Raw genomic sequence first — 24,773 nt, 5'->3', positions numbered from 1 at the left:
TTTTTGGAGTGATGAGAAAGTGATAATTTGATCTGAGTGGTGATTATACTTGTATATCCATTTATATACATGAGCAGCACACTTAAGACTTGTGCCATATACTGTAAGTTGTATCTCAGTTAAAAAAAAAGAAAAGAACCACCAGAGAATCAATAAGAGCTCTTGAAAATAAGATTATGATTGCCAAAATGGAAAATTCAGTAGACAGGTCGGAAGATAAATTTCCCAGAACACAGGACAAAACACAGAGACACAGAGGATGACGAACCCAGCCTAGGTCTACCACCTTAGTAACAGGCATGCTAGTTGGCGAATAAACCTAGAAAAATGTTTCTGATGGTGATAAAAGAAATGGGAGTTAAAACAATGAGATGGGTTTGTAAATCTGGTTAATCAACCAAAAAGTTGCTTAAGCAATTTTCAACAGTTTGTAATTGGCGGTGGAAACTGGCACAACCCTTTTGGGGAGCAACAGAATGCCAAGTATCATCAGTCATATCAGTCCTTAGCTTTGGCCCTGGTAACCTCACCGCTGAAAGTTTGTCCTAAGGTAATAGTTTAAAAAGAAGACATGTGGAATTCATGGAGATGTTCACTAGCGTGGTTTATTATGCTGTAAAATTATAAACAACCCAGATGTCCAGTAAAAGAACAAGCAAGAAAATTATAGGCCTTACCGGAGGAAAGCACGGAAAGGGACCGTGGTTAACGCACGGTACCAACAGGAGGCAGCACTCCTTTGCCTGAGGAGCGTAACTGCATCTAATTAAGGATACCTACACCAGAACCAGGAGGGGGCTGGAAAATGTACTTCACCGTTCGGTTGGTGAAATGGAGGAGGAATGTTTCTACTACTGGTAATTAATGCGCTTACTCTAGAAAGACTCAGTAAAACCTCAAGTTGCGCGACCCTCCTCGCGGACCCGCAGCTCTCCCAGGCCGGGTCCGGGCTGCGGCTGCGGCTGCGGCTGCGCACTGCGGACCCTCTGCCGGCGCCGGGGGCCACGGCGCAGATCGCACCGGAAGCGCGAGGCCGACCCACCGGAGCTGAGCTAGGGACGCCAGTGGCCCGACTCGCCCGGCTCGGCTGGGCGCACCGCAGGCGGAGGCGGGGCCGAGGCGAGGAGGCGGGGCTGGGGTGGCGCGGGGGCGCGGCGAGGCTGTCCCCGCCCCGCACGCCGCTCTGCCCGGCGGCCTCCAGCGTGGGGAACCGGAGCCGGCGGCCTGGCCCCTGTGGGAGCGACGGGTGGGTGGACGCCCGCCTTCTGCGTCGCTGCCTTCGCGCGGGCCGCAGCCCCCGGGGATGTGAGGGGCGCAGCTCGGCCGGCGGGGCCCGGAGCGGCGCGGAAGCCGGCCGCAGACGGTAACGTGCTGGGCGGGCGCGAGCAGGGCTCCAGTTGCCCCGGCCGAGGCCGGGCTTGAGCGGCAGGAGCGCGTGCGGCGCTTCGGGGTCGGAGGCGGCCCGAGCTCCCGCACGGGGCAGTTGCCGTTGCGGTTCCGGGGCCCGGCAGAGCGGGGGAGGGTCGAGGGCCGGGAGGGGGCTGGGCCGGCGAGCGGGCGAGCAGCCGAAGACCCGGCGGCAGGTGCCGGCCCCCCTCTGAGACCCAACTCTCTCTCCCCAGCTCCACCTACTTTGGCCTGGACTCAGCTTCCCAGGGCTAAAAATATTGCCTGGAGGCTCCTGAGCGGAATAAGATCGCGCTAAATAGGGCACAACGCTGCAGAGGCGACAGAGCTCCTTAGCCCGAGGGCTGGAGGAAGACTCCTGAGCTGCCGCTCCCGCCGCCGCTCGGCCGCCAGCTAGCTGTCTCCCTCCGCCCAGCAGGCAAGTGCGGGCCGCGGGCGGTGGCGGAGGACACTGATTCTCTGAAGTTGCCCCACAGCCGAGCAGCTGTGCCTAGCTTCTCTCTACCCAGGTTATCTTTGACATCAATCACTGCTGGCTTCCAGGGGGTCCCCTAAATGCTATGTAAGCAGAGGCTGAAAGTTACCCACTGCAGGAGTCAGAGCTAACAGGGAGAGGACTCTTTATGTTAGAAACATAAGCTGTGGCTTCTTTTTTTATTCATTCTGCATTTCTGAATAAGAGAGCAGCTGTGCCAGTCACTCTTTCTGGTGAGTACCAGTCTGATGCAAGCGGGCAGGGAGAAAGGCTTTCTTGTTAGGCTTTTGGGGCTTTGTCTGTATCCTTTAAACCAAAATAGATACCAGTATATTCCTCTGAAATTAGAGGCACATGGCCAGGGAGCTTGGACACCCACGTCATTTAACTGGCTGTGTCTTTCTTGTAGGCAAGCTCTGTGGGCAGCTGGTTGTAATCAGGAAGTTGTATGGCGAACTCAGGAGTCACAGCTGGGAAGTTTTGTTTTCCGGGCGTCTTTTTTAATAGCATCTGCCTGGGAGAGAGCATCATCTCCACCCTAGGGGCAAAGCTGCTACCAGGACCAGGCAGGACCGGCCTCAGATGTGCCTCTTACTAGTGCTTTCTGTGTCTCAGCCAAGAGAATACGATCCAGGTTGGGTCAGGATCCATAGCCAGTGTTGGGATTCAGTGCTTAGAAGTTTTCTTTTCTTTGGTGTTCCTCGGGAGCAGCCCTCAGGAACTCCTTGGGGCATTTGGTGGAAAGACCACCAAAGGGATTTTTGCCTGCTGGAGCTACATTTGGTATCCCTCCGGCCAGGTGTGTGTGGAGGCCAGTATGAAGCTGAAAAAGCAGGTGACAGTGTGTGGGGCTGCCATCTTCTGTGTGGCTGTCTTCTCACTCTACCTCATGCTGGATCGAGTGCAGCATGATCCCACCCGACACCAGAACGGTGGGAACTTCCCCCGGGTGAGTCATGCCTGATTGCTGATCCCTTCATACACAAATCATCTGGGATCGGGTTATTGCCCCAGCTGGAGAGTCATGTCAGCCCAGGGCAAGAACATTCCTTCTCAATAGGCAGATTTTCTAGAAACTCAAAGCTGAAAGCAGTGATGGCAAAAAGAAAGGAGGGAGGGAAAATGGCAATATGTACTGCTGCTCTGTCCTCCTGAATTATTGGCAGACATTGCTAATGGATTGCAGCATCCCTTCCCACTAAGCCCCAGTGCAGTCCTTGTCAGCACAATGCTCCTGATAGGCAATGCCGATTGTTGAGAATAGGCATGGGAGGTGAAATCTTTGCCATCCATAAGCTAGAGAGTGAGGGTACTCCCAACCCAAGCGGATTGCAGTCTTCAGTAGTGATTCACACCTCTTCCCTTATCTGACCAGAGCAATCCAGCCCTGTAGGCTCATGGTCCTGCCTTTGACTGGGGAGGGAAGGATCATAGTCAGGCCTCAGGTGGTAGGCCCCATGCAGAGATCCTTCTTGTGACATAAGGAGCTGGGGGTGATTGCTTTCTGGTTTTTTGGCAGAGTCAAATTTCTGTGCTGCAGAACCGCATTGAACAGCTGGAGCAGCTGTTGGAGGAGAATCATGAGATCATCAGCCACATCAAGGACTCTGTGCTGGAGCTGACGGCCAACGTGGAGGGCCCACCTGCCCTGCTGCCGTACTATATGGCCAATGGCTCCTGGGTGGTGCCACCAGAGCCCCGGCCCAGCTTCTTCTCCATCTCCCCTCAAGACTGCCAATTTGCTTTGGGGGTCCGGGGCCAGAAGCCAGAGCTGCAGGTAAGAGTCAGAGCTGGCAGGGACCCACAGTGGCCATGGCTGGGGCACTGAGCTGCTCTCCTGCCTGGCAGATGCTGACTGTATCAGAGGAGTTACCATTTGACAACGTGGATGGCGGCGTGTGGAAGCAAGGCTTTGACATCTCTTATAGCCCGCACGACTGGGACACCGAAGACCTGCAGGTGTTTGTGGTCCCCCACTCTCACAATGACCCAGGTGAGGGCCCAGCAGACCCTGGGAGCCAGGGTGTGGAGTGGGCTTTCGTTTTTACTTTTTTAAATTTTTATTGGAGTATAGTTGATTTAAAATGTTGTGTTAGTTTCTGCTCTACAGCAAAGTGAATCAGTTACACGTACACATATATACAGTCTCTTTTAGATTCTTTTCCCATATAGGTCTTTTCAGAGTATTGAGTAGAGTTCCGTGTGCTATACAGCAGGTCCTTATTAGTTATCTGTTTTATGTATAGTAGTGTGTATATGTCAGTCCCAGTCTCCCAATTTATCCCTCCCCCCTCTCCCCCTTGGTAACCATAAGTTTGTTTTCTATATCTGTGACTCTATTTCAGTTTTGTAAGTAAGTTCATTTGTACCATTTTTTTAGATTCCACATGTAAGTGATATCATATGATATTTGTCTTTCTCTGTCTGACTTACTTCACTCAGTATGACAATCTCTAGGTCCATCCAAGTTGCTGCAAATGGCATTTCTTTCTTTCTTTTTTTAATGGCTGAGTAATATTCCTTTGTATATATGTACCACATCTTCTTTATCCACTCCTCTGCTGTTGGACATTTAGGTTGCTTCCATGTCTTGGCTATTGTGAATAGTGCTGCAGTGAACATTGGGGTGCATGTATCTTTTCGAATTATGGTTTTTCCCGGATATATGCCCAGGAGTGGGATTGCTGGATCATATGGTAGTTCTATATTTAGTTTTTTAAGGAACCTCCATACTGTTCTCCATAATGGTTGTACCAGTCTACAGTCCCACTAACAGTGTAGGAGGGTTCCCTTTTCTCCACACCCTCTCCAGCATTTATTATTTGTAGATTTTTTGATGATGGCCATTCTTACCGGTGTGAGGTGTTACCTCATTGTAGTTTTGATTTGTGTTTCTCTACTAATTAACGATGTCGAGCATCTTTCACGTGCTTTTTGGCCATCTGTATGTCTTCTTTGGAGAAATGGCTATTTAGGTCTTCCGCCCATTTTTTCATTGGGTTCTTTTTTGATATTGAGCTCCATGAGCTGTTTGTATATTTTGGAGATTAATCCTTTGTCCGTTGCTTCATTTGCAAATATTTTCTCCCATTCTGAGGGTTGTCTTTTCGTCTTTATGGTTTCCTTTGCTGTGCAAAAGCTTTTAAGTTTAATTAGGTCCCATTTGTTTATTTTTACTTTCATTACTCTAAGAGGTGGATCAAAAAAGATATTGGTGTGATTTATGTCAGAGAGTGTTCTGCCCATGTTTTCCTCTAAGAGTTTTATAGTATCCGGCCTTACATTTAGGTCTTTAAACCATTTTGAGTTTATTTTTGTGTATGGTATTAGAGAGTGTTTTAATTTCATTTTTTTACATGTAGTTGTCCAGTTTTCCCAGCACCACTTATTGAAGAGACTGTCTTTTCTCCATTGTATATTCTTGCTTCCTTTGTCATAGATTAGTTGACCATAGGTGCATGGGTTTATCTTTGGACTTTCTATCCTGTTTTATTGATCTATATTTCTGGGTTTGTGCCAGTACCATACTGTTTTGATTACTGTAGCTTTGTAGTATAGTCTGAAGTCAGGGAGCCTGATTCCTCCAGCTGTTTTTCTTAAGATTGCTTTGGCTGGGCTGGGCTTCCTGATGGCAAAGGTAAGGGAGGGACAGTTGAAGAAGATGGTGGCATCCTCAGGGGACCCTATGTTGGCTCCCCAGGCTGGCTCAAGACCTTTGACAAGTACTACACAGAGCAGACCCAGCACATTCTCAACAACATGGTGTCCAAGCTGCAAGAGGACCCCCGGCGGCGCTTCATCTGGGCAGAAGTCTCCTTCTTCGCCAAGTGGTGGGACAACATCAATGCCCAAAAGAGAGCAGCAGTCCGAAGGCCAGTGCCAGTCGGGGAGGCAGGAGGGCTATTCTCTGGGCCCTAGGATGGGTGTGAGGTCCTCTCCTGGAGCTGCAGGTGCCAAGGTGTCAGGGAGAGGCAAGGGGAACCTTGGCAGAGATGAGGAGTGATGGTAGAGGGGCCAGGAATAAGAAGGCAAGAACTGATTTGAGGGTCACTAGTGTTAGGAGAAATCAAAGTAGTGTGAGCACAGGGAAGAGAAAACATAGGGCCTGGCCCCTGGAAGCACAGACAGAGGTCCAGGAATAAGCAGAGCCAGGACAGCATGGTGGTTGGCTGGAGAGAGAGGAGGGCGCATGTCTGTTGTCTTGGTCCTGGGTTTGGGTGAACTGGCTCAGTGAGGCCAGTACACACAGGTCCCAGCATCTGGTTGGCAGGACTGAGCAGAGGGTCTCTGCCCCAGGCTGAGTGTGAGTCCTTAACTCCAGGCTGGTGGGAAATGGGCAGCTGGAGATTGCAACAGGAGGCTGGGTAATGCCGGATGAGGCCAACTCCCACTACTTTGCATTGATTGACCAGCTCATTGAGGGACACCAGTGGCTGGAGAAAAACCTCGGTGAGTCCGGGCTCAGGAGTGAGAGTCTGCCCCCATAGCTGGGCCCAGAGGACAGCAGGGGGCTGTAAGGCACAAGGATTGGCAGGGGGTGCTTCTTTGCTAGGCTAATTCCACCAGCATGGGTGTGGTGTGATGGCAAGATGGGATCTGGGGCCCCTGTGCCGGGAGGCCAGGCCCTGAGACATTCAGGCCTCTGGCTTCCATGCCCCTGCCCAGGTGCAACCCCGCGTTCAGGCTGGGCAGTGGACCCCTTTGGATACAGCCCCACCATGCCTTACCTTCTGCGCCGTGCCAACCTGACCAGCATGCTGATTCAGAGGGTACATTATGCTATCAAGAAGCACTTTGCTGCCACCCACAGCCTGGAGTTCATGTGGAGGCAGACCTGGGGTAAGGCCAGGTAGGGTGGAGGGGGGTCACAGCAGTGGTTCCCACTGGGAAGGGGCAGGGATATCGGAAATAAGACCCATCTGTCTTTTAGAGCAGACCAACAAACACTGGTGCAGACCGTCAGAAGCTCTCTCTTCAGGTTAGGTGGGGATCACATTGATCTCTAGCCTCTGTGGAGCCTGCTGTCTGTCTCCTGGAGGAGCTGTGGGCTCCAGAGCCCTCCCTGTGTCCTGACCATTGGCCTGCATGTCCTCTGCAGCCTTAAGTCTAGTTCACGCCTTTAGCTGGAGCAGATCCCCTCCCACCCCCGGCATCCCTGTGCCCAGCTCCGGGGGCTGACAGCTTGGTGTGTTTTCTATAGACTCGGACTCCAGCACAGACATCTTCTGCCACATGATGCCTTTCTACAGCTATGACGTCCCCCATACATGTGGCCCGGATCCCAAGATCTGCTGCCAGTTTGATTTCAAGCGCTTGCCCGGGGGGCGCATCAACTGCCCTTGGAAGGTGCCGCCCCGGGCTATCACAGAGACAAACGTGGCCGAGAGGTACTTGCTCCCAGACCTGGACTAAGTGTGGTGGTGTCATTTTCACTCTGCAGAGGAGTCAGGAGACCTGGCTTCTGGTCTGGGCTCTGCTGCATGGGGGCTTCGGGTTCCACATTCATAAAATGGGGGTGGGCTTGGTTGGTGAGTTCAGGCCCACAGCCCTTGCAGTGACAGTTCCTTTACTGTGTTTTCCTGGAAAACTAGAGTGAGTGGCTCTAAGGAACCACCTTTTCCAGAATGGTTTTATTTTCCCAAATGAGTATGTTTTCCAGTGTCCTAACAAACTGTCGGAGCCAGTGGACTGACTCAGAGGCGAATAATTCTCAGATTAGGTGCAGTGCCTCACAGCCTTCAGTCTGGTAGGCCTGCATTAAGCTCAGGCCGGCCTCCTGCCTTGGCTTGAAGTCACCAGGGATCCTCAGTGCTCTGTGCACCCAGAATCCCATTCAGATGCACATTCTGTCCCGCCCAACAGCCTCCAGCCTCTGAGAAAACAGACCTGTTCCCTTTGAGAGAATCCTTAGGGACCCCAAAAGATGTTGCTGAAATCAGCTCCCCTGGGAAAAGGTGGATTAAGAGAGAGCTAAGCAATGATTTAGCCAGAACTGGACTGGCCTTAAGAATATAACAAGTTGAATGGGTTTTCATGTTGCAATCCTCCGATTTCCATGATGTCCAAGAGGTGAAACACGTGACCAGAAGGGAAAGAAAGTGGTCTTTTGTTTCCAGAATCCAGAAATCTAAATGCTGATTCCAAGCAAGAATCTAGGGCTTTTAAGGCATGCTTTTTCTGAAAGCAGCAGCTGTGATCTACAGATGCCAGGCCAGGTTTACAGAGAGCAAGTCATGGGAGATAACCTCATTTTCTCCTTTAAATTTATTTATTTTATTTTTGGCTGCGTTGGGTCTTCCTTGCTGTGCGTGGGCTTTTCTCTGGTTGTGGCGAGCAGGGGCTACTCTTCGTTGCGGTGTGCGGGCTTCTCACTGCGGTGGCTTCTCTTGTTGCAGAGTACGGGCTCTAGGTCAGGCTTCAGTAGTTGTGGCACAGGGGCTCAGTAGTTGTGGCTCACGGGCTCTAGAGCGCAGGCTCAGTAGTTGTGGCGCACGGGCTTAGTTGCTCTGCGGCATGTGGGATCTTCCCAGACCAGGGATTGAACCCATGTCCCCTGCATTGGCAGGTGGATTCTTAATCACTGCGCCACCAGGGAAGCTCTCGTTTTCTCCTTTAAAAGGCTTACAAGGATGATAAATTAGGGGAAGGTGGTATTTGAGGAGTCCTTTCTTGAGAGCAAAATGGAATAGAACAAGCTGCACCAGCATGGCTAAGTACATTAGTGGCTGGTTGAACTGTAACACCCATAACGTGCCAATTACCAGGCTGGTCTAAAAAGAGAAAGAGGTTTTAATGCCACAGGTCTGTTTTTCTGTTGATTGCATTAATGACTTGGATGAAAAAGGAAATAATAAATGTTTATGTAGAACAGTGCCAGGCACTGTTCTAAGTGTTTAGCAAATATTAATTCACTCAGTTCATTGTAATTCTCATAATACTATGACAGTAGGTACTGATGTTACTCTCATTTTATAGAAACTGAGGCCCAGAGAGGTTAAGTAAGTTGTCCAAGGTCACACAGCTAGTGCATACGGAGCTAGTGTTGGTGTAGTCTGGTCCCCAAGTCCAGGCTCTTCGCTCTGGGGCTGTGCTGCATCACTGACTGGTGGCAAACAAAGCTGGAGTGTCAGAGTCAGGATCCCAAAAGATCTCAGTAGGTTGGGACGTGGGTTGAATCTAACCAGATAAGATTTATCAGATAAATGTAAGGTTCTACTCTTAGCTTCAGCAAACAGAATAGGAAAGTTCAGGATGAGAAAAGATCTTGCTGGGCCGTATGCACAGAAAACATGATCACTGATGTCAGCATGGTGGGGTGACAGTGGGGGCTGCCAGACATGCCTGTATAAACACGCCGCTCCCACGGCAGCTCTGGCCAGACTGGGGTGTGTGGTCTGCCTTCCCCTGGACTCCCGTATTCAGCGCTGGGCCCCGCACTCTGGGATCCTGGCAGACGGGCTGCTCAGAGAACTACTGGTGACTGGATTCTCAACTGCTATGTAGGGACCAAATAGAGGGGCTGGGATTGCAGAGCCTGATGAGAAAGCACAAGGGAATGCTTGCACATCTTGGATATGTCTGAGGGACCATCATGGGGAAGGAGGACTGGTTTGTTCTTTGTGGTATCCAAGGGCATAACTGGGGCCAGGGAATTGAAGCCACGCATCAGGAAGAACTCTCTAGTTGTTTGGAGAACACTGGGCTCCCTGGGACTGGGTTTCACCCCATGAGGTATCTACCCGCAAGCCGAGTGACTCTGTGATGAGGATGTATTGGAGGGCTCCTCTCAGGCTGGCTCTGCTCAGGATCCTATAATGTGAGACTCCATGTGGGGCCCGTCCCCCTTCCCACCGCAGGGCAGGCCTGCTCCTGGACCAGTACAGGAAGAAGTCCCGGCTCTTCCGAAGCAACGTCCTCCTGGTGCCGCTGGGCGATGACTTCCGATACGACAAGCCCCAGGAGTGGGATGCCCAGTTCTTCAACTACCAGCGGCTCTTCGACTTCCTCAACAGCAAGCCTGATCTCCACGTGCAGGTGTGAAGGGGCACTCACTGGGGAGGGGACCTCGGTGGTGCTGCAGCCCAGCCCTTCCTGTGAGATTTCATGCTCCCCAATACTGCTCCAAAGCAAGGGCTCATTCCCAACTCTGGGCACGGTTTCCCTTTTATGTCACAGTTCTTTCCCAGGTTCCTCAGCTTCTCGAGGTCCAGAAGGTAGGACGTATGGTGACTACCCTCTGCATAGGCAAAAATCCCTGCCCCTAGCCTCCACTGCAGCACTGGGGGGCCACAATTCCCAGAAGACTCTGGAACTGATGGAAGTGTGTTTTTGGGGTCCCCACAGGCCCAGTTTGGCACCCTCTCCGACTATTTTGACGCTCTATACAAGAGGACAGGGGTGGAGCCAGGGGCCCAGCCTCCAGGGTTTCCTGTGCTAAGCGGGGATTTCTTCTCCTACGCGGACCGGGAGGACCATTACTGGACAGGCTATTATACTTCGCGGCCTTTCTACAAGAGCTTGGACCGCGTCCTGGAAGCGCACCTGCGGTGAGACCTGTCCCCCTTCCAGGCTGGAGGGATAGAGTAAGCCTTTGGGGTTTAAGGAGGGGCTGGATTGGCTCAGAAGGGACTAGAAGGGCATGGAGACCAAGACAAGTGGAGAAGGGGTGAAAGGAAGAGGAGTGGGGCTTGCAGAGTGAGGGTGGGCCCTAGGGAGCTGTGTGGCAGGAGGCTGACTTCTCTCTCTGGGCAGGGGGGCAGAGATTCTGTACAGCCTGGCTGTGGCTCATGCCCGGCGCTCTGGACTGGCCAGCCAGTACCCGCTCTCGAACTTCGCCCTTCTGACGGAAGCTCGGCGCACACTGGGGCTCTTCCAGCACCACGACGCCATCACTGGCACTGCCAAGGAGGCAGTTGTTGTGGACTATGGGATCAGGTGGGAGCCCTCTCCTCTTCCCCATCAGCTCCACGCCTCGGCCCACCGTCCCAAAAGAGAGGATGCACCGGGCAGTCAGTGGGCAGGCCTGCCAAGGACTCGCCCTGTTGGCAGGTGGACAGTCTCTCGGTGGTCACCTCTCCCATGGTCCCTCTCCTGCCCGCCCTCCCAGGCTTCTGCGCTCCCTTGTCAACCTGAAGCAGGTCATCATTAATGCAGCTCACTATCTGGTGCTGGGGGACAAGAAAAGCTACCACTTTGACCCTGAGGCGCCCTTCCTGCAAATGGTGAGCCCCGCTCCTGCACCTGCTCAGGGGGACCCTCTGGTGTGCAGCCCTGTGCCGAGAACTGTGGTGCGAGGGCGTTGCCCTTCTTTTCCTTCCTGGTCCTGGAGTGAAAGATCTATGCCTGGCGCAGCTGCCGGTTCCCATCTGGGATAGGTTGGGGGGGGTCGGGGGAGGCAAGACTCCACAAGTCAGGCCGAGCCCCATGATAGTTCTTTCTTCCCACCCACTTCATTCCAGGATGACACCCGCTTAAATCACGATGCCCTACCAGAGCGCACAGTGATCCAGCTGGATTCCTCACCCAGGTGAGCCGAGCTGGGCCAGGCGCAGAGGCAAAGCCCCTTCATGGCTCTGGGCACCCTCCCGCCCCAACCCTGCCAAATCACTGAGGGACTCTCGGCCTGGCCACTGTTCCTGCTTCCACTGCCCCAGAGCGGTGGCCTCCTGGGTGAGCCTGCTTTCTGCTCACAGGTACGTGGTGCTGTTCAACCCACTGGAGCAGGAGCGGCTCAGCGTGGTGTCCCTTCTGGTCAGCTCACCCCGGGTGCGGGTCCTTACAGAGGAGGGTCAGCCCCTGGCCGTGCAGGTCAGCGCGCATTGGAGCTCTGCCACTGACATGGTCCCTGACGTCTACCAGGTGAGGCGGGGGCTTGGCAGGTGGGGCCCGGCCTCGGCCCTCTGTGCTGATCCTTGGCCTCTCCCCGGAGCCTCACACTGCCCACGGACACTGGCTTCCACCCTCCTGCTTGCAGCCCTCTTACTCCCCAGGTTGGGGACCAGAGTCTTGGGGAGAGGGGTTGCCCAGAGGACAGTCACTCCTGGGCTTTGAGTCTGTCCTTGAAAGGAAGGGGAAGTTTGGTATAGTATATGATAGTAAAAATGGCAGTTATGTTGCCCCATCGTTTGTTCATTCAACAAATATTTATTGAAAGCTTAACGTGTGTTTACCATCTCAGTTTTCCAAATATCATCTGAGACTCATGAAAGTCTGACGAGGGGCAAGTAACATCACCTGCGCTTTGGGCGGAGGGCACCGAGGCCCCAGTGGGTGCAGGGACTTGCTCAGGCTCTCAGGGCCAGAACCCCAGGCCTCAGACACCCATGCCGTGGCCCACACTTCCTCACCCTTCCCGTGCCCGCAGGTGTCTGTGCCCGTCCGCCTGCCGGCGCTGGGCCTGGGTGTGCTGCAGCTGCAGCTGGGTCTGGACGGGACCCGCACTCTGCCCTCCTCCGTGCGCATCTACCTGCATGGGCGGCAGCTGTCCGTCAGCAGGCACGAGGCGTTCCCTCTACGCGTCATTGACTCTGGCACCAGCGACTTCGCCCTCAGCAACCGCTATATGCAGGTCTGGTTCTCAGGCCTTACCGGGCTCCTCAAGGTAAAGGGCCAGGGGCTGGGAGCCGGAGGAGGGCGTGCATGTCGGGGGGGTCGTGGAGCTGCCTCCGGCCCATGAGTGTGCTGCCACCTGACTCATGGTGGACCCGGGAGCGGGCCGTCTGGGCCCCGAGATGACAGCACAGGGAAGCAGGGCTGGGCTCCTTGGGGGAAGTTCGTCCACACCCTCCCGGGGGCGGGCCTGACACGCGGGTGTGGGGCCAGGGGTCAGGGCTGTGTCTCTTGGCAGAGCATCCGAAGGGTGGACGAGGAGCAGGAGCAGCGGGTGGACATGGAGTTCCTCATCTATGGCACCCGCTCGTCCAAAGACAAGAGTGGAGCCTACCTCTTCCTGCCTGACGGCGAGGCCAAGGTACCCTACAGACACCTTGCAAACCTCAGCAGGCCCTGGAGGCCTCAGGAGAGGAGGGCAGGGAGAAGGGCACGGGCCTCGTCCAGGGCGACCCTGCCTGCCAAGGTGCCTCGCCTGCACTGCCCCTGCGGAGGGTGGGAGACTGAGGAGCATTGCCTGGGGGCCTGGGCCCGGCTCGGCCAGGGGTCTCAGCCCAGAGCCTGCTGGGAACAAGTCCTCCTGCCTGACCGCGGGCCGGCATCTCCCTGCTTTGCTCTCTGTGCCGTGGGTTCAGCAGCCACCTGCTCTTTCCCCAGCCCTACGTCCCCAAGGACCCTCCCGTGCTGCGCATCACGGAAGGCCCTTTCTTCTCAGAGGTGGTTGCCTACTATGAGCACGTTCACCAGGTAGTCCGGCTTTATAACCTGCCAGGTGAGCCCTGCAGACGAGGAAGGTAGGGAAGGAGGTGCGGGCTTCGTGGGCTGTGACGTGCTCTTCCTTCTGCCCGTTGTCTATTCATGCATCTGTTCCCAACAAATGTATCATTTGAGATGGGGATGATTCTTAACTTTCTTGGAGTAGAGCTTGGCCAGAAATGCTGGGAATTGCCCGGGGCTTGGGCACAGCCTCTCCCAGCCCAGTCTCTCAGGCTGTGGCTCACGCCACTCGGCCTCTCCCTTTGTCCTGTGCCCAGGGGTGGAGGGGCTGTCTCTGGACGTGTCATCCCTGGTGGACATCCGGGACTACGTCAACAAGGAGCTGGCCCTGCGCATCCACACAGACATTGACAGCCAGGGCACCTTCTTCACGGACCTCAATGGCTTTCAGGTGATGCCTCAGGCCTGGGGCCCCAGAGACCCTATGGAACAGAACTTGGACTGTTTACTGCCTGCATCACAGGCCCTGGCAGGTGATGTGCTCTGACAGAGCAGGAGGAATCGAAGGCAAGAGTGATCGGGGCCCAAATGGTGCCCGGATGCTCTTGATCTGCTGGCCTTGCCCCCGCAGGTGCAGCCCCGGCGGTATCTGAAGAAGCTGCCCCTGCAGGCCAACTTCTACCCCATGCCGGTCATGGCCTGCCTCCAGGACGCACAGAGCCGCCTCACGCTGCACGCTGCCCAGGCCCTGGGCGTCTCCAGCCTCCACGATGGTGAGGGGAGCAGGCGCTGTTCGGGGGGGGAGAGGGCAAGATCGAGAAGCCCATCCCCGCCACCGAGGCCTGTCCTCTCTGTGGGCCTCTCTGTCTTTCCTGTCTGTCAGTCACACACCAGCGGGAGATGAAAGGAAGGCAGACACCTGCCGTCACCCTCTCCCCTGGTGGAGGCAGCTGTGGAGGTGACTGGGGGGTGGGTGGCCTGTTGGATCCCCTCAAGAAGCATCAGGGTATTGAAGGGTGATTCTTAGCTGAGGCGTGCAGCCACCTTCTCCTGACGGGGATGGCAGTAGGGACAGTTGGAAAAGTGTAGTCAGTGTTATAATGAAATATTTAGCAAAGGAGAAAAATACTTCCTGCCTTCCTACCAATGGTCATTAAAAGAGAGAATGACAAAAAAAAAGAGAGAATGACATTCTTAAGAATCAAAACGAGGACATGAGGAGACTGACCTGGAGCTGGTCACACTGGGCCAGCCCAGGTGGCTCCCATAGCCTCAGGGTAAAGTGAACAGTTTGCACTTAGTGGCCTCTGAGGCCTTCAGGTCGTCTGTCCTTGGGGCAGAGCCTTTGTGCAGGACTGAGCCAAGAGTGCCCAGTCCAGGCTCTGCGGGGCCGATGGCAAGCGCAGTGGGAACCTGACTCCCTGCTGGAAGGCATGAGGCTCTGCTGCCCCTTTGCCCAGTATCACTCCGGTTGTAAAACTCTTAACCCAGCCCAGCGTCCTCCCTTGGTCTCTGCCCTTCTGGAAAACAGTGTGCTAACAGGCGATTGTTTTACATGCAAGGGGTCCATTTTAGGATTTGGTGTGCCTTTCTGTGGTTGCGCAGGGTAAAGACTGAGGAACTACGTAAGTCAGAATCTGGGCTGGGGTGATGGGAGTGCAGATAGAGCTGTCTGTATGGGCTTCTCTCAAGAGACTCTTGAAAAAACAGATGCTGGGAAAAATCCTCATTCCAACATATGTCAGCTTTGAGTGAGCCCCTTCCCCAGGCATATTTTTATTTTTATTTTATTTTATTTTTTAATTTTTTTTTGGCTGCGTTGGGTCTTCGTTGCTGCGCACGGGCTTCCTCTAGTTGTGGCGAGCGGGGGCTACTCTTCGTCGCGGTGTGCGGGCTTCTCATTGTGGTGGCTTCTCATTGTGGAGCACGGGCTCTAGGCACGCCAGTTTCAGTAGTTGTGGCACACGGGCTCGGTAGTTGTGGCACATGGGCTCAGTAGCTCCGCAGCCTGTGGGATCTTCCCGGACCAGGGCTCGAACCCATGTCCCCTGCATTGGCAGGCAGATTCTTAACCACTGTGCCACGAGGGATGTCCCCCCAGACATATTTTTAAAGCAAAGGAAAGGTTAGGGACTTCCCTGGAGGTCCAGTGGTTAAGACTCCGCGCTTCCAACGCAGGGGGCGTGGGTTCAATTCCTGGTCAGGGAACTAAGATCCCACGTGCCGTGTGCGGTGCAGCCAAAAAAAAAAAAAGCAAAGGATTCTCTGCCATCTCTTGTCTGCAGGGCAACCCCAAATAACCTAATCTGAGCCTCTGCCTGATGTGCCATCTGTCTGTCCTCTTGCTCCCTCCTTTTGACAGACGTGGCAGGCAGAGCTGGAGTCTGTCCCCACATAGAATCAGGGCTGGAAGCGTGTGTTCCAGTCACAACAGAATCCACCCAACCTGAGAAAACCTGCCCCGGGTCAGGGCCTCTGCAGCAGCTGCTGATGGCTGTTGTGTTTGCTGTTCATTTTGTTGCATGCAGCCAGCCTAGAGACGGTTCTCTGCCTAGGCACCCGGGCCGGCCCCCACTCCTGAGCCGCGGAGCACGGGCAGTGAACTACCAGGGTCACAGTCCTTCACTCAGCCCCTTCCAGCTCTAGGTTCCACGGCGGCTTTGTGCCCTGAGTGACTCAGCTTCCAGCCAGTTCCCTGGGCTCTTCCCTTGGGGCTTTGGTGGGCTGCTGCTTCCAGAGGTCGGTGTCTGCTTGGGGGTGAGACAGGCAGGCTGGGGGCTCACAGCTAACTTCCCTAGGCCAGCTGGAGGTGATCTTGGACCGGCGACTAATGCAGGACGACAACCGGGGCCTGGGCCAAGGGCTCAAGGACAACAAGAGAACCTGCAACCATTTCCGTCTCCTGTTGGAACGGCGAACCCTGGGCAGGGAGGTAAGTTCTGGGCCTACCCCTAGGGAGCCAGGTCAGGCTAGGCCCCGTGGGTGGCCCTGGGGTTCCAGCCTAGGGCTTGGGGAGCGTACTAGAGGTGGGCAAGGGTAGCAAGAGTAGGGCCTGATTCCTGGGTTGGCGGGGAAGTGAGTCTGATGCTTTGCTGCTCCATCTCATGCAGCCTGGCACCTCCGTCTCCACAGCACCCTGTCGCCTGTGCCCTCCTCGTGCTCATCTCCCACCTTCCCACCCCTGCGCCTGTGTCCTCTAACCTGCTCTGCTCCTGCCCCGCTCATCTCATGGCTTTCTTTGCCCCCACCAGCCTGGCTTTTTCTCCAAACTGGCAGCCATGTTTAGGGGCTTGATCTTTCACAGCAGCAGGAGCGGGCACCGAGAGGTAAGGGCCAGCGATGGGGTGTTGGACTAGTGTTAGTTATTTGTAGCTGGAGTTGGAGCTGGCGGATGGCAGAGCCCGCTGCTCCATCTCCCTGTCTGGGGCTCAGTCCCTCACTCATCAAATAGCTGCTGGGCACCCGCTATGCTGTAAGGACTGAGAGGCCTGCAAATGCATAAGATACTGCCTCAGAGCTCTAGGAATTGACTTGTGAGTATGGGTGGGGGCCAAGCTATGTGTGTGAAAATATAAGGTCGAAAAGGGGTATGTCCACTGGTCCTGAGGAGTGAGAGAACGTAGTGGGCCAAGGGGATCAAGGACAGCTTCTTGGAGGAGGTGTCATCCACGCACATCTTTGATGAATGGGGGTCTGCCCTACACACTTGAACCGAGGCACAGGGTGGGAGGCAGGAAGGAACGTGAATGGGAAGAGCCGTGAATTCACTCAGCTAGACCAGAGCCGCCTGTGCAGTGTGATAGCCACTAGCCACGTGTGGCCACTTAAACGTATTAAGACAAAACACAATAACCAATTTGATTCTTCATTCAAACTGGCCACATTTCAAGTGGCTCAGTGGCCACAAGTGGTTAGTAGCTGCTGTGCTAGTGCAGATATAGCATATTTCCCTGATTGCAGAAAGTTCTAGTGGCCAGTGCTGGGATGCCATGGGGGTAGGTTGGGGCAGACTGTAGTGGGCCTTCAGTGCCTGGCGAAGAGTCTGGACTTCCTCCTGGAGGCTAGTGAGGGATCTGAGCTGGGAGAACACTGTTGGGACTTTGCCCTAAGCATGTCACTCCCACAGCAGGGACTCAGGTGGATCTTCAGGGAGACCGGAGGCAGGGGTGACAGCTTAAAGGTTGTTCAAGCAGGAAATTTTGGTGGCTTGAAATGAGCCATGGGAGGGAGAAGCCAGGGGTGGACGTGAGGACACTGCCGAGGTGGGAATGGAGATCGTGGCTGAAGGAAGTGCGAGATTCTGGACAGCAGGAAGGCGGGTGGTGCTAAGAGCAGAAATCCAGAATATGGAAGAGTAGCCACCGTGGAGGAAAGTCCAGCTTAGGCCCGTGAGTGTGACGTCCAGGTCAGCCATCTAAGGAGTAGTCCTCAGTCAGCACAGCTGTGGGGACTGCCGGGCCCGAGCATCAGGGCTGGTGCTGTGGACACGGGGTCGAGCTTGAAGCTGCAGGGTTGCCCCAGAGACTTTCTCCATCAGAGGCCCATCCTCCATGGTGAAACATCCGTCTGTCTGTCTTCCATTCTCCTCCCTGCACTGAGAATCTCGATGTGACAGGAGATGTTGCTGATGGGAGTGTGTGACTCACGATGGTGTTGTGGAAGCAGAAAGCCTCCAGAGTTAGAGGAGCGCTGGCCTGGTGAGGTAGCCCTTCCTAAGCTGTGTGAGGTGGGAAGTGACCGCATTTGAAGAGTCCTGGAGTCAGGCACCCCTTGTATCCAGACACATCAGGGAAGCTCTCTCCAAAGAAACTGACCTGGATGTGCTTTTATCCTCCTGCTCCCCGCGCTCCACTTCCTCACCCACGTCTCGGGCCAATCTTTCAGGTCCAAGATGGCCCCTCTACCAGCTACCCGTCCCTCCTCAGTCACCTGACTTCCATGTACCTGAACACCCCCGTGCTCGCCCTGCCTGTGGCCAAGAGGCAGCCCCCAGGCCCTGCTCTGTGCTCATTTCGTCCTCTGGCCTCCTCTCTGCCCTGTGACTTCCACCTGCTCAACCTGCGGACGCTCCAGGCAGAGGTGAGTGTCCCGCTCAGTGCTGACCCTCCGGGGCGGACCCTGCCCCTCCTCGCCCAGACTCCTCCCCGTCCCAGCCCTGCCTGCCGGGCAGAGGTGCTGCTACACCTGTGAGCCCTGCAGAGACCCCCTCTCCCCACTGCCCTGTGTGTCTGTCACCAGGATGATAGCTTGCCCTCAGCCGAAACTGCGCTCCTCTTACACCGCAAGGGTTTTGACTGTGGCCTTGAGGCCAAGAACTTGGGCTTCAACTGCACCACAAGCCAAGGCAAGGTGAGCAGGGCCCACGTGCGGGAAGGGAGAGGAGGGCAGGGAAACAGAGCACTGGGGATGGCAAGCTGAGAGCTTGGTGAGGTGGCAGTGAGGCTGGGCAGCGAGGGGGGAGGTGGCAGGGTTATTCTGGGGCTTTACGGAGAGCAAGGGAGAAGCTGTTGACATGTGTTTTCAAAGCCTCTGAGGCCTGGCAGGGGCCAGTTCCAGACGAGGTGTCCAGGTAGAGAACTTCTGTTTCATGTGTACGGACCTCTATCAAACAAATGGAAACACCAGGAATTAAAAACTAAAAGCCATCATACTCTGTTCATTGTTTAAGCCAGCAAAGGCTGGCACTGATAAATGCCTCCGTGTGCTGGGCACCAGTGATTCAGAAGTGAATCAAGACATGGTCCCTCTCCTCAAAGAGCTCACAGCTCAGTGCAGCAGTTCCTACCCTAAGGTCTGTGGACAGGCTTCAAGGTTGCGCAGACTCACCTGTGTATGTAGGCACCTTGCTGCGGAGAGGCCCATAGCTTCTGTGAGATTCATACAAGTTATATAGAGGAAAAGCAGCAGCATCTGGTGTGTCAGCCCCCAGCACTGCCCTGCGCCTTCTCTCCTCCCCACAGGTGGCCCTGGGGAGCCTCTTCCGTGGCTTGGATGTGGTTTTCCTGCAGCCAACCTCCTTGACATTGCTGTACCCCCTGGCCTCGCCCTCCAACAGCACTGACATCTATTTGGAGCCCATGGAGATCGCCACCTTTCGCCTCCGCCTGGGCTAGGGCTTCTTGTGGCCTGAAGAGAAAGTTCATCCACAGAGACGGCCTTTTCACATAAGATCGGGTTGGACAAGCCACCCCAGGTCTCCTATCCTGATCTACCTCTCAGAACTGTGACAGACTGGGCTCTGCCCTCATTTTCTCTTTATCGTTGCTTCTGTGTTCGAGGGCAACCCACAGCCCAGCGTTGGGTGGATAGGGCAGGCGCCAGTGAGATGTAGGAGAGAAGGCTCTCGGTCAGAGTGGGTGGTGCCAGCCTCTGCTTTGGGTTGTGCGTGTCCACCTAGTTGGGTGCAGGCTCAAGCACCCATCCTTTCCCCTGAATGGGATGGAGGAGAAGCAGGGGAGCCTGAGTGGGTAATAGCCCAGCGTCAGGGTCACAGTAGGCAAGAGCTGGCTCTAGGGGAGTCCTGTGGTGTGTGACAAGCAGAAGCAGAGCGATGCCAGGAGGAGGGGGCTGGGGACCGAGAGTTCGCAGTGGGGTGGAGGAGTAGAAGGAATCGCTGCTCTCTGTGACGGCTCCACTCTTAGTGCTCCCTGACCCTCACGCCCTGGCCGGGCGATGCAGTGTGGCAGGAAGGACTCGTGAAGACTGTCATGACCGGAGGTCATAGGACACTTCAGGTACCAAAACCCCATCTCAGACTGGGCACTTGGTCTGTGTGTTGATTTGTGGAATGGTGGCAGAGGCCACCCTACTTGACTCCTCTTTGGTTCCTGCACTCTGTCCTGCACTCGGGACACCACTGTCCCGAAGAGCTGCTTCCCATCATGGGGGCGTTTGATCGGGCATATTTCCTTTCCCTGGAAAGAAAGTGAAGCCTCCAACTTGCGGTGGGCAACTCGAGAAAGCTTTCGTCATCATCCCTACAGGCAGCCCTGAAGCTTCGCCTTGTACATCCTTCGACAGAAGTATTCACTTCCTGGCGCGGGGACTAGGGAGATGTACACTAAATTAGGAGGCACCGTAGCTGCTCATTAGCCTTCACTGCAGCTTCGATTATTAGAAAAAAATTTATGATACTCTCTAGACACGCTGAAACGATATTTGGTAAAATTTAAAATCTATCCCTTATTAAACTCTTAGTAAGTTAAGATTATAAAGAAACATCCTAACCTAGATAAAGGTGTCTCTATCTGAAACCAACAGTCAGTGGCATTCTAAAGAGTCACATACCACCGGCATTCCCGGTAAAGTCAGAAATTAGTCAAGGACATGCTATTATTTAGCCGTGTTCTGGCACTACTAACCCCTGCAGTGTGGCAGATGAGAGAGATGAGGAAGGGTTAAAGAACGGCCGACCTGTACAATCCAACAGGATCAGCTGAAGACCTTAACAGAGCAAACAAGGCACATCACGTTTCTATAAAGATTCTGGTTCTCTCCAAATCAGCTCATAAATGCAGTGTATTCCAGTGAGATTGGATACTTTTTGGAATTTAATGGGTTCTAATGTTCATTTGGAAGAGTAAATGTGTGAGAAGACCAAGAAAATTCTGAATGACGGTGAGTCCGGGGCGGTGGTGCTCAGGTGGGTAAAAGACACTTGTCCTACGAGATTTCCCAGGGGACTCTCGACTGACCATGAGTTCAGTCCGTGTGACCTGGAGTGGGATCCGACTGCTGGAACCAAAGGGAGAGCCTAGCATCAGACCCAGGTGTGAGGGGGTTTGGTACAGGACCCGAGGAGTATTTTAAGTGGGAAAAAGACGGACTATTTAATAAAGAGTACTTTAAGATAACTGCCTATCAAAGTAAGAGTTCTCTACCTCACAGTTTCCACAAAAATTAGCTCTAGAGAGAAAAAACAAAAAAATTACAGAATTACTGAGGAAAATATAGGATATTTTTATACCTTTGGTGTGGAAGGTCTTTTCTAAACAACATGAAACCTAAAAGATGTAATAAGGGAGAAGATAAACAGATTTTACCACCAAAAATATATTGAAAGTTTGTATATGATGGAAACCACCAAGGTTAAAACACAAATGACAGATTTGGGAGAAAATATTTGCAGCACTTCAAAAATTGGTGAGTACAGTTACTTTAGGAGAATAGCTTGCTTTGGGCTCCTTGGAGCAAGTCACTGGGGCCTGCTAAGCAGTGACCTAAAGATTCAGCAGTGACCAGCTAAGTTCTTCCGGGTCATCCAAGGGCATTGCTGCCAGCACCAGGCCAGGGCACATGGAATCCTGTCTGTGTCATAGTGAAAGAATGAAGATTATCAGTGTGAAGTGCTTAGCACAGTGCCTGGTACATATAAGAGCTCAGTAAATATGAACTATAATCATATTAGTAAAGGATTCTAAGCGGTTACACTATAGCAGGCGTTATTTGCAAGTATAATGTAACTTGTAATCAAATGATAAGGGAGAATCTGTGAACCCCCGAGGAAATTAGCAGAATAAAGGCTGTTCTCTCTGGAGGTCTTAGATGTGCAGTGAAGTTATTCATCTGCCAGGAACTGAAATGTTTACTCCTACACACTGGCCTTTTAGAACTCCATAAGGCAGCATTGCTCAAGGTGTGGTCCAGAATCACCAGAATTCCTTGCTGAAAGTCCAGCTTCCTGGCCTGCCCTGCCTGGGGCTCCTCCTTCAGCCCGCAGGCTGAAATGGGCATCTGTGCGGCAGAGCCACGGATCCCGGAGACCGACCTGTAACAAGAGCAAAAACCAAAACCCTCCCTTAGTGCACGAGAGGAGAGACAGATTCCTTGGCAGAACCTATTGGACCAATCTCTGGGAGGAGGGGCCAAAGAATCTGCATTCTTAACAAGCTCCCAGGTGAGTCTTCTGCACACGTAATTTGGAAAGGGGCCTACTATTTTAAGGCTAGCAGCAACCCTTTCCCACGGGGCTCTGGCCGTGAGGCCTCACAGTTCTGAGGGTTACATCAAAACCAGAACCAGATCCCTTATGTATACTTGAGGAAGTGTTTGCAGTTCAGGAAAGTGGATTACTTGTGCTTGATTGAAATTTTTTGAATATACTTTTCAGCTTCCATTTCTTAAAGGACACTCAATTTTACAGTTATTTAGATCCCATTTGTTGAAAGTATTATTGTCTTATGAACTCTGATAACTGTACCATCTCCGTTCTGACAGACTTCTCTTTATGGTATCAAGTAGGAAAAAAGACATCTCTTTTGCCCTTTGTAGAAAAATGCACCTTTCCAGTTCAAAAATGTTTAAAAATTAAATTATGTGTATATGTAATTCAGTTTATAAAATGTGATTTGCAGAAAACTACAGCCTTTGTAGAGACCATAGGCTAAAGTGTTGGTCTGTTTCTTAGATCAATGCCTGGAGTTAAGAATATAAGTAAATTAACCTATAAACCATACTCTGGAATTGGAAAGAACTTAGAAATCATTGTGTCAATATAATTTGATAATCTGACACACACAGTTTCTAATAAGCTATTTTTGAGTGTTTCTTAAAAAAAAAAAATCAACCAGGGACCTTAGGAGTAAGGGAGAACTCAGGTGGAAAGAGTGAGCCCAGGGGGCAGACACCCTTTGCCCCAAGAGGGCCTGCTTTCAATGCAGGATCCTCCATTAAGTAGTACGGAATTTCTCTTCAATTACAAACATGTATGATGTTAGTTCTAGAAGGGCACATAGAGGCCATTTAGTCCAACCCTCTCATTTTGCTAATGAGGAACTGAGACCCACAGAGATTACACGAACTCACCTATGTCAGTGGCAAAGCCAATTAAATGTTCTTTCCAGTATGCAATATCGATACCAGGTTATTGAACAAATCAATTTTCAGTGACATAAAACACATTAAAAAAAAAAAAAAACGGAACCAGGACGTAACAGAAGCAACTTCAGCCTCTGGAAATGGATAGGATTCTGTTCCTCTCTGCAACTCTCCATCCATAGAATCATACTGTTTCCATGAAGAAGGGAGGGCTGTATGGCCAGCTGGAACCATGAAGAGAAAGGCAGACTCAAACTGTAAGAGCTGAGTCCCCCCATGCAGGGTGGGCCAGGCCCACACAGTGCTCTGATTTGGCTTGCCTAGGGGATGGGTATGACCTGTGTGGAGAGAGTGGAGTCTTTACCTGAAATTGACCTGCTTACCACACTCTCTGTCACTGTGGTTAGCTAATGACACTCATGCCCTCACAGAGAAAGGAAATCGTAGTCTGGGTGGTAGGAATGAGGCTAACCATCCAAAAGAGACCTCTGAACTAAATTTTTGTTTCTCCCTAACAAGAATGCGTACAAACACTTCAAGGAGCAATTCTCATAGAAAAAAAATAGATGAGAGACCAGATCCTTCACAACAAACCTCAGTTTTACTTAGGGTCAGTGGGAAATCTGATTTGATCATAATAGTTGCCAGGACCAAGTGCTGCAAAGAGTGTCCATCCATTTTGGCTCCTGACTTAGACCTCCCTAGTTGAGAATAAACCTGGAAGGAAAGAACTCTGAAATTAGGTAGTCTAGGCACAGGAAGCCTATGTGGGGTTGGGGATGAGGCCTCCTTGGCATTTGGAACATGACAGGGATGAAGATGTAAGACAGCATTGGGTGTGGAGGCCTGAGAAGCTCAGTGGAGGAAAGACAGGTTTTCTTGTCAGAATGCCTGGGGACTTGCATTCAAACTAGATGAGTAAGCACACCTGTACTGCTGCCCCCTCAACTCCTAATGCCTAAGAATGCTAAACAAAATATGAAAAATGGAAAAGCAAGGGACTTCTCTGGTGGTCCAGTGGTTAAGACTCCGTGCTCCCAATGCAGGGGGCCTGGGTTTGATCCCTGGTTGGGGAACTGGATCCCACACGCATGCCGCAACTAAGACCCGGAGCAGCCAAAATAAATATTTTTTTTTTTAAATGTAAAAGCATGGTCATACTCAGAACAAGAGGAAGTCTCCTTTGACTAAGAATGGAGAGACCAGCTACAGCCATGAACAGAAGACAAGGCCATGCAGTTCCAGAGAAATGGAGACCAGTTAAGGACAGATCCTCAGAGTGGCCAGGAATCTCTTTGTTGTCATTCTAATTCTAGGCCGGAAGTAAACCTTTTGATTCCCAGCCCAGCAAAAGCCAAACTAAGCATACAAGTAAATTGTGAAGCCCCGTATAATCAGAGAGTTAGGGTAGTAATGTATTAACATTAATTTCCTGATGTTGATGGTTGTAGTTTGGTTTATACAGGAGAATTTCTTTGTCCAAATACTCAAGTACTTAGGGGTGATAGGCCATCAGCTCAGCAAGTTAATCTCAAATGGTTCAGGGGGAAAAGTTACTTATGCTGTACTTCCCACTTTTCCAAAAGTCTCTGATTATTTTTAAAAATTATTGAATAAAAAAAATCCACTATACTGGCTCAGATCAAACAGGTTATCTAGGGAGGCCAGACTCATAATCCAGATCCACTAGCCTCTTCAGACTTGATCTTTACTATGTCCAGCGTAGTTGGAGCTAACCTCAATTGTGGTC

The 24,773-nt window shown here is 52.6% G+C and overlaps 1 protein-coding gene across 7 annotated transcripts; it reads left to right on the top strand.

Annotated features, from left to right (window-relative positions):
- Nucleotides 1–1,159: 1,159 nt before the first annotated feature.
- MAN2A2 (mannosidase alpha class 2A member 2) lies at nucleotides 1,160–21,743 on the top strand. Of its 7 annotated transcripts, none has more exons than XM_082388286.1 (25): nucleotides 1,160–1,363; nucleotides 1,623–1,825; nucleotides 2,682–2,831; nucleotides 3,402–3,659; nucleotides 3,731–3,875; nucleotides 5,583–5,754; nucleotides 6,204–6,331; nucleotides 6,548–6,721; nucleotides 7,083–7,269; nucleotides 9,739–9,916; nucleotides 10,226–10,428; nucleotides 10,634–10,816; nucleotides 10,989–11,103; nucleotides 11,341–11,408; nucleotides 11,575–11,740; nucleotides 12,246–12,482; nucleotides 12,729–12,851; nucleotides 13,148–13,262; nucleotides 13,525–13,658; nucleotides 13,839–13,980; nucleotides 16,006–16,139; nucleotides 16,459–16,533; nucleotides 18,092–18,286; nucleotides 18,446–18,556; nucleotides 18,734–18,937. In XM_082388286.1, the coding sequence occupies exons 3-25, from the start codon at nucleotides 2,700–2,702 to the stop codon at nucleotides 18,872–18,874; spliced, it is 3,516 nt and encodes a 1,171-aa protein (XP_082244412.1). In that variant the 5' UTR covers nucleotides 1,160–1,363; nucleotides 1,623–1,825; nucleotides 2,682–2,699; the 3' UTR covers nucleotides 18,875–18,937. The 7 variants fall into 7 exon arrangements, with proteins under 7 accessions (XP_082244412.1, XP_082244417.1, XP_082244415.1 ...); XM_082388285.1 differs by lacking the exon at nucleotides 18,734–18,937 and adding an exon at nucleotides 19,168–21,743 and having other exon boundaries at nucleotides 1,162–1,363; XM_082388288.1 differs by lacking the exons at nucleotides 2,682–2,831; nucleotides 18,734–18,937 and adding an exon at nucleotides 19,168–21,743 and having other exon boundaries at nucleotides 1,162–1,363.
- The last annotated feature ends 3,030 nt before the right edge of the window (nucleotides 21,744–24,773 follow it).

The sequence above is a fragment of the Balaenoptera borealis genome, assembly GCF_965194805.1.
Source record: "Balaenoptera borealis genome assembly, chromosome: 3".
NCBI classification, from domain to species: Eukaryota; Metazoa; Chordata; class Mammalia; order Artiodactyla; family Balaenopteridae; genus Balaenoptera; species Balaenoptera borealis.
This window is presented reverse-complemented; position numbering and strand designations above follow the sequence as displayed.